This window comes from Falco biarmicus, chromosome 6, assembly GCF_023638135.1.
Source record: "Falco biarmicus isolate bFalBia1 chromosome 6, bFalBia1.pri, whole genome shotgun sequence".
Lineage (NCBI taxonomy): Eukaryota > Metazoa > Chordata > Aves > Falconiformes > Falconidae > Falco > Falco biarmicus.
The window spans coordinates 43,604,860-43,613,910 of record NC_079293.1 but is presented as its reverse complement, the minus strand read 5'-3'; the positions used below and the strand labels follow the sequence as shown (position 1 = coordinate 43,613,910).

The window sequence follows — 9,051 nt, the reverse complement described above, 5'->3', positions numbered from 1 at the left end:
CATGCAGCTTCTCTTACACATTCACTGCAGTGTGGGATTTTTCAAAGCTGCACATGTGCCGACGGACACTGGCTGGTGGGCGAGAACTCTGGCTGCCTCTTCCTGAAGATTGAAAAGAAAAAGACACCCAGTGAGTGGTTATACACATGTGCACACATGGTGGCTATACCACTCAATAGGGTGCCTGTCCCTGACCTATGCCTAAGGGTCACTGTGGGCTTTCCCATCTTTTCTCTCTTGTCACCTCAACTTCCACATAGATTTCTGCTTGGCTCCAGCATGGTGCTCATTTCTTCTTCCTCTGCTGAGCCCTGATGCACTTCACATGCCAGATGGCAAGGGCTGCTGTGCATCTAGCTGTCAGAGGGACTTCTCCCCTGGTATTCTCTATGCAGGGTGGAATGGCGAAAAGGGGGCATCTGCCTTTTGCATCTTATTTACAACAAAAACATCACCAAAAGTTTTTGCTGGTGGAGTTCGTAATATATACTCAGCTCCTGCTTTTTCCTATGACTCTTATTCCCCTAATCTGCTTTTCTAAATGTTTCCCTTCTTTTATTTTTGAGCTTTAGCCAAATAGTCACTAGCTTTTATTATATATGATCACACTATATGTGCTTCTTTTTTTTCAAGGAAACATTGGCCTTGTTGAGGTAGACACAAAATGAATAATCTCCTAGGTGCTCTATCTGTAATGGTAATTCAAAAAGGAATTGCAGATTGCAGTTTTGGCCATTAATATAAGACAATTTCCACTTCATTTTTCTGCTCTTCCCTTACCCTGTCAAGCGAATGCAAACTCTCATTTGTCTTCCCCAGTATCAATAAAAATATATACACACACGCACGTGCTTTGACAAAAATCTCAGGTATTTTTGCACATGGAATGTATCAATGAATTTCTGCAAAAATAATTTTCATTGTATTGCAAATAAAACGCAAATCAAAATTCAGCATTTCTCCCCATCAAACAATCATAATGCATGCTTGCCAGACTTCTATTTACCTCAAAACAACGGATTCATGGAGGCTATGTGCGTGTACTACATACTCAGTACAGCTGCTCATGAGCCAAACAAGCCGCCATTCTCACCACATACTAAAGCACAGGAGCACAGCGTGATGTACACAGAATACATGCATACCCATTTTGGAGAGGTAGATGCCTTGAGATGACTTCTGAACTATTATGAATAAAACACAAATAAGACATACCGCTGAGCAATTTTGTAAACCTACTTACTTTGAAGTCTCTAGAATAATTAAATTCCTTAGCAGGTATAATGACATCTCTGAGATTTAACATTTTAAAGGTGATCATAATTAGGACCTTAGCTACCATGGTCTCTTCTAGAGCCTATTAAAGTTACAAAGATTATTAAGCTTCTGATTAAACAGAATTTCCAACATTTCTACAGACCCAGTTTTCTTCATCTGTTGACAAAATAAGAGCTTTCTACTTTCTGTGCTTGCTTTGCTAAAAGTCAGAAATTAATGGTTTATTCACTCAGAAGAGCTAATTTTACAAAACAAGTAACAACATGCAGTTGATTATCCGAGAGAAGAATCCAGTTCTAAATGTATTTCACACACACGCAGTGCTGTATGCACAATAGAGGGCACCCAGCCACAGCGAGCCTTGCTCAGGGACCCTGGGAAAGGGGAAACACCTTTGCTTCAGAGCCCTGCTCCAGACCTAGGTCCTCCTGAACCGACAGACTTTGCCAGCTATCGTCCCTCTGCTATGGCAGTTTGCTGTCGCTTCTGGCTTACTTTGTTACATCCCTTGTTTCCCCCCGAATTCCTTCTTATTCAGATATATCCCCGGAGTGAGGTCAGAGCATTTTGGTCTCCAGGCTTTGGGCATGTGTAGATCTTGTTATGAAATCGTCTTATGTGAAAGGAATAAAGAAGCCTGCTTTCTCAGGCAGTCCAAAATGCTTCCTAAGAAGTTCGAAATGCAGTGAACTTTTTCCTTTCTGTGGCTACAGTTGGGCTCCTCAGCCAAAATCAAACACAGATACTACATGTAATAGAGTATGCAACCCCCAAATGCCTCGCCAGGTTTGCATTCTGTGGGAGGCTGTTGTTAAAATGCTGCCAAACTCCATCAAAGAACCAGTCTGCCTTTTGGTCAAGGTCAAGGTCAATCTCCGTATGATGATCTACAGCACATACACTACAGGAATCAGCTCTAAATCTCAAGGTTTGTGCTTCAGCAGAATTTGGATTTGGATTTACAGTGAAATTTGGATTTATAGTGTTATGGGAAATGTAGTGCCTGTGTTGATTATACTTCAGTGAATTATTTTGCAATTATCAAATAATTGTCAACTGCATAAATAATAATGAATGCTTTTGAAGCATTCAGTTTGAAGTATCCTTGTAGACTTGCTTTGTCTTACTAGTAGTGTGTGTTAATACTGCAGAACCCTAATTCAGAATTAGTGCCCAGATATCTGTACCTCTCTTCTTTTTTTCTTCTGTTTTTAATTATGACAATGTACCCCTCCTCTTCCTCCCAGCCTTGCAGGAATTGATGGCATTTCAGATACGTTTCTCTGGTCACCAAAAAATTAGGTAGCCTTCCCATCTTTACAATATGAGGATTAATGGATCATTTTTGGGGCAGTCTTCTCAAAGGTAATTCCTGCTGAGTGGTTATTTGTATCCTGAGCCCAGAGGCAGGATGGATCTTCTGTGCATTTGAACAAGGACTTGGCATACCATCATGAAAGTGTCTGAACTGCTTTCTAATGAACCCCTGGGTGCAGTAACATGGACTCTGGCAGAGGAACCAGGGTGGCTGTTTAGAGGGTTTATGAAAGAAGTGGATTAATTGCTTTACGTCCTTTGAAGCAGAAAAATGCTTTCAGCCAGTCACTCAGAACAGAATAGGTAAAGGGCCTGTTGAAATCTGCAGAGAGGAGTATAAATGATCTGAGGGAAGAGTCACTCTTGCAACTTTATTTTCTGTTCAGTGTAAATGAATCATCCCACAAGGCAAACAGCTGTGTCAGGATTGTAGGAAAGTGTAAATTGCTATCTGTAATGTTTTATATCTGAACAGCTGTGAAACTAGAAACATTCACCTTCTGCTCTGGAATTACTCTCTCTGCTCAACCAGCCTCCCCAAACAGACACAAATTGAATGAATCTGGTGTCCAAGATAACTGAAGTGCAGGACAGTGTTGCCTATCATCTGAAGCCACAGTCAGAGATCCTCCACAATAGACATTGTCCAAGCTGTAAGAAAAGTTTTCACATTCCCCACAGTAAAAAATATACGGAAAAGTACATCCCCGGATTTTATACAATCTAATCTGAAAAAATTGATCAACAATAACATTAGGAAGAAAGCAAGGTGGGGAGGAAATTCAAGAGAAGGGATGATGGCATCATGATGATACTTACAGTGACAGCCTTGAATCATCCTGTAGTTTTTAAGAACTTGTGTATAGCCCCTAGCTTTAATACAGGAAGGGAGAAGCCTTGTGCCATGAGCCCTGTGGCACATTGCCATCACATCCTAGAATATATCCTGCTCCAGCATTCAGACTGACCTCCCTCTGCACTCCCAAAGAACAGCTCAGCAACAGCACAAACTTTCTAGCCTGCTTTTCACCTCCTCAACCCTCCAGCAGTCTGCAAGGTGACTGCGGAGGTAAGCACACTTTGTATGTAGAACCAGATTAGTAAAGTGCTCACCTAAACACACTCATCCTAAATCCTCTTGTCTCTCTAAATCTAGCACCTTCCTAGGCAGAAGCATGTTCATCTTTGTGATGTCTGTGTCCTTGAAAGGTCAGATTTTATGTGTGGTTGTCATGGTTAGATCAAAAGATATCTACATAAAAAGAAGTAAGTCCATGTCCTTTTCCTGTAGGAAGAGAAGCTGAATTTTCAATACCTTTTGTACAAGCCAGGATCTGATAGAAGTTTCCTGCAACAAATTTAATTAAGCCAATAGATGAAGTGGGGAAGATGGACAAGTTTTCAATATAAATTCATTTTTAAAACACAAGTCCTAAATTCCAGGATAAGTGATGGTTGGAAATAATTGCTCTGGGTGTTAACTTAATTATGCTAATCAATGCCACATTGATTTGTGGGCAGTTTTTGGAGAGAAAGAAATCATTAAAAGCTGTGGAGCAAAAAGCTCTGCAAGTAGGAGGGAGGTTATAGGGTCGTTCTCCCTTGCCAGGCAGTGAGACATACAGGTATCTATCACCTGTGAAGGAGTGAGGAGCAGGAGGAATTTCACAGAACACCCTCTCTGTCAAGGTGGGAGCATCTGCCAAAGAGGACATGGCCATGCCAAAGAAGGGTCATGGTCACCAAGGAGAACATAGTCCCAGTAGGATGCCCAGAAAGACCCAGCACTGAGCTGCACAGTGGAGACAGAGCTAAGGCTGCACTTCAGGTCACCCCAGGCCAGCAGGAGCCAGCTGTGTGCCCAGGGGAGCGCTCTAGCCCTCCTCAGCTGCTCCCTCCTGCTGTCCCACCCTCCCTTCTGTGCCAGCTCAACCCTTGGTGCAATTGTTCAACCAACTGGCAGGGAATGACAGGGACAACTAATCTGGGTCACAGTTAAGCCAGAAAAAGAAAGGAAAAAAAATATTATCAGTTCCCCGCTCCAGTTCACAGCATGGCCTTCCAGGCTCTTGTCCCTGCAGAAGTGATGGGACGGCATGGCGTAGAGGAAGGCTTTGGGTGTCATTTCTGGCTTAGGGAAGGTTAAAGCATTTGTGGATTTACGGGCTATGACAGCAGAAAGTAGCTGCAGGCAAATCTCTTGGCTGTCCCAGGATAGTGGCAGGAGAATTTTTTGAGATAATTTCTATAACCCTAAGGATTAAGAAATATGTATAGCCTTACGTTTGAGAGGATATGAGAAAGTAAAGGAGGAAGAACTGCTCACTGACGGGAGCACGGAGAAGTCCCAGGGCCACGCTTTGTACCCCACGGGAGCCTGTACTGCCCAGACACACAAGCTGCCACTGCCCACACACGTGAGCCCCCACTACGCACCCCCCCGAGCTCCCACCGCCCCCGGTGAGCCCAGGCAGCACGCCTGCGAGCTCCCGAGGGCCTTGCGGAGACACCCGGCTGCCCCTGCGTGCTCCCGCCATCAACCTGCCGCCCAGCCTCACAGCCCATGGCACGGCTCGGGGAGGTTAATGCTTCCCATCTGCTTGCTGGGCGTTGTTTGCAGTTGTTTGTGCTGCTGTGGCTGTGTTTTCAAGCGTAGCCCTTTGTCAGTCCTTGTCAAGGTAGATCATCCCTCCGTGGGGCCTTACACAGACTCTGGGATTTGCCTTTTTTCATTTGGTTGGTTGTTTCTTGGGTGTTTTGCTGATGGCTGTCTGGTTAGTTGACTGGAGTAATGTGGGATAAGTCTCAAATTCCAGATAATCCTTGATCTGGGAATGCAAAGCTTGCAAGCCAGCCAAAACAGGTGAACTGAACCATCTGAAATGATCTAGCTTGTGCCATGAAAACAAATGGCCAGAAGAGAATTATAACAAAACATTTCCCATGGAAGTAGAGGGGAAGACTAACAAAAGCTTTAAGAAAGCAACAAGAGCAGACATTCCGAACTTTAACACACTAAGGATGAGGGAAAATGGATAGTGCTGGGTAAAGAGAAGGATGTACTAGCTAAGAGATGGCTTGCAGATGGGCATTTAAACTGAACCTGTGATTCTCTGGGACCGATCAGACTGAAACTGCAAACACCAGCAAAGCATCTACTAGTGAGAAGCTGCTAAAATCAGATTGGGGGCACTTGTTTTGCTAGAGTTTAAGATCAGCTTTGACATCTCCTGCTGTGGTGCTGCAGCACAGCTGAGCTGATCTAATGATCTGCTGCTGAAATTGACAACTCTCACCCCCTGTTCCCTAAACCAGGGGCAGCAGGGACACCTTCTCTGGTGCTGATGTTAATGTTTCTATGACCTTGAGATCTGGCTCGAGAAGAATCCAGCAGATAATAATTCTTTTTTTTTTTCCCCCTCTCTGTAAGGTTAATTATACAGGGTGAAAGATCACATCCTGCATGCCACGGAAGAAGAACCACAGAGCAGAGAAGGGGAAACAGCTTAAGAAGAGATAACTAAAGCAGTAAGTTAGAAATGGTAAATTGTTTATAATGCTGTAATAATAAAACTGGAACTTTTTAGTTTTCAAGTGGGCTTTAAAGTGACAAATTGTGTGATTACTTCTAGCCTGCACAATTGTTTGCTGTTTACAGTGATGCCTTTCAACCTGTGCTTGTCAGGTGTGGGAGGCTGAATGCCAGAGTACATACATGCTCTGAAGAATTAGCTGACTTGTTATTTCAAAATTAAATAGTCTTTAACAACTTTAATATGAAGGCAGATGTTCCATTGCTAAAATATACTTTCCTTTTCAACCCATGCTTAAAGTGGTTTCTTGGAGTCCTTCGGCATAGCAGAGAACATAACTTCTGTAGCTGGCCATGCTTATTAGTGACTCTTTGACAGTGGATGGCTTCTGCATGGACATGAAACCTGTCATAGTCGGTTCTGCAGACTTCCAGACTTGGGCCTGGAAACCCCAAACAAAGATCTGGCAATGCTGATTTTACCCATTCAGAGTCCTGGTGGCACAGAACTAAGAACTGGGAGAACAATGTGATCAGATCTCTGCTCCAGGTGTGAATGCTTGTCAGTGCTTTTAGGAAAGATGGAAAACAGTATCAGAAGACAGGTGAAAAAAATTCAACCCATACTAGCTAAAAAAAAATCGAAGTCAAGCAGGAAGCAAAGATGGAGATTTGGAAATTCCTCACTCTTCCCTTTATAAACCCTTAAATCATCGTAGACCAAAAAAAAAAAAAAAAAAAAAAAAAGAGAGAGAAGAAAGAAAGTTGCTCCAGTGCAAACATCTGTGGGACAGGCATTTAGGAAAGACTACACCCAGATTTTGGACTGAGTAGTACACGAGAAGTTAGCCCCTGCTTTGCTGCACATCGTAACCAGCACCAGTCTCTGCATCTTCTTCTGCATTCTATGAAGTAATGTGAATAATAGAAAAATTAAGATGGCATTAAATGTTGTAGGAGGTAGTACAGGTGTTTGTGAATAAATGTGTCTGAGTTTGTGGGTATTTTAAGAAAAATGGGCTTCTGCAGGTGCCTGGCTAGTGTGCTGTGTCCTGTCCCTGTAATAACTGGAACTCAGGTGCTGCTGATGGTGAGACACAAAAGGTGTGCAGGCTGTGGTCTCACAAAGGCTGCTGCAGTTGGCAGTGGCTCATGCTGTTGAGGCATATGTAAGCTGAAACTGCTTGACTTTTGTTTCCAAAGTTTAGTAGAACTCCCATTGCCAAAAGTACTCCCAGCTCTGGGAGCACAAATAGTGGTGGGGAGCTACTGAGATACTGCTGTTAAGAAATTTTTTCAGATCTTTCCTTAGGATATGAAAGAGGTGTGGAGACAATTCCCAAATTAGTGACAATGTAAGTCAGGATGGTCAGGTCTCTGTGCCTTGGTGACAGCAGGCATCACCCTGACAAATTTGTTTTGAAACACTTTACTAATCAACTGACAGAGCAACGTGCAGGCTTCTTCCCACAGCAAACAAAACTTATATGCTAGTGTCATCCACCAAGGACTTTGAAGATATTTCTCTAATGAAACACAGAGCAATACTGGACTGAGACTAACCCTGTAAAATCAAGATAAACTCCTGCTCAGACAATTTAGTTTCTAGCAGGGTGGAAAACCATACATGTCTTCAGTCCTTTAACAGAGATGGACCATCTTCTCTCTCTGGGGGTGTGATTCACCTATGAATTACAAAGCCCTTCTAAAAATCAGGTGCTCTGTCAGCATATGTTCGCAGCATCTGCAGTTTGTCTTGCAGTGTTTTGTTTTGTGGGTCACCCCTGAGCAAAAGGGAGCACTCATCACAGGCAGGAGTAAGCTCGATGAACAAGCCAGAACATGAGATGCCTTTCTGAAAGAGGTGACATCCAAGGGTGCTGTCCTCTTTTGGGCTCTCATGTGCTTGTGTGTCCCTAAGCATTAAAGAGGATTAAATAAATTAGCAGTAACTTTGCACTGAATTGCTGGGATGAATCAAGAATATTTTTCAGACTACATCTTAATTTGAGGAAAAACCCAAACCCTTATATTAACTGTATATACGTATGTATAGTGCTTGTGCTGTTTTATAGCCTTATCCTTACACAGAGAATATCATATATCCATGTGATATCTTTCAGTACCCAAATTTTTGTTCACCTGTAAATTAGCTCAAAGATGTATGAAATTACATGGTGGCTCAGAGATCCCTGCAGAATAAACACTTGCAGAATACCCTGTGTGTTTATTCTAGCAAGTATTTATACATGAATTATCATGTGTTCATGAAATGTCACAGCTCTGTTTTCTTCTGCTGAGGGGAGGCGAATAACTGAGGCATAGTGCTGAATTATCACACCTTTGAGGATAGGAAGGAGGTAAAATGCATTCTTAAAAAAATCTTAAAGTAGCCTCTAGGAGACTTGTATTGTAGTTCTTTATTCCATTGACATTTTTAAATGCTAGATTAAATAAATAAATGCTATTATGCATTTAAAAATATTTCAGACTACCCCCGCCCCACCCCCCCCCACCCCCCAAACAGGGCTTGGTGTTTTTTTTTTTCTAAGTATGCGCCTAAGAGAGCTGGAGCTTGAGTTCTATATGTAATATAGGAAAATATCCAGGGGTTTAAGTATTTATCTGGATGCCAACTTCAACATTTATTTATTTACCTGATACTCTTAAAAGGAGAAAACTTCTTCTTTATTTTTCTCACAGAGAGAATTCTAACCAAAACAACATAAGATTACGGTGCTAAGCAGATGAACATCACTTGCTTATACCTACATGTGAACACAATTGTTTGTATCACTCACTGTTGAGTTGGTGTATTTTTGTAGCATCCTAACTGGATTGTAATGACTACATTTCAGAATAAAAATGCAATAAATAATATATACAAATACAAAATTACAAGGAAATGTAATAAGTGATCCAGT

At 42.3% G+C, this 9,051-nt stretch overlaps 1 protein-coding gene across 2 annotated transcripts in view; it reads right to left on the bottom strand.

Annotated features, from left to right (window-relative positions):
• GRM1 (glutamate metabotropic receptor 1) overlaps positions 1–9,051 on the bottom strand; it is a 195,708-nt gene that overhangs the window by 14,425 nt on the left and 172,232 nt on the right. The window contains exon 8 of one of the 2 annotated variants that reach the window (XM_056344585.1): positions 18–102. The exons of the other annotated variant lie outside the window; for it this stretch is intronic. Coding sequence (XP_056200560.1) covers positions 42–102 — 61 coding nt within the window. The 3' untranslated portion in view covers positions 18–41. The remainder of the gene's footprint in view (positions 1–17; positions 103–9,051) is intronic. 2 annotated transcript variants of the gene reach the window in all.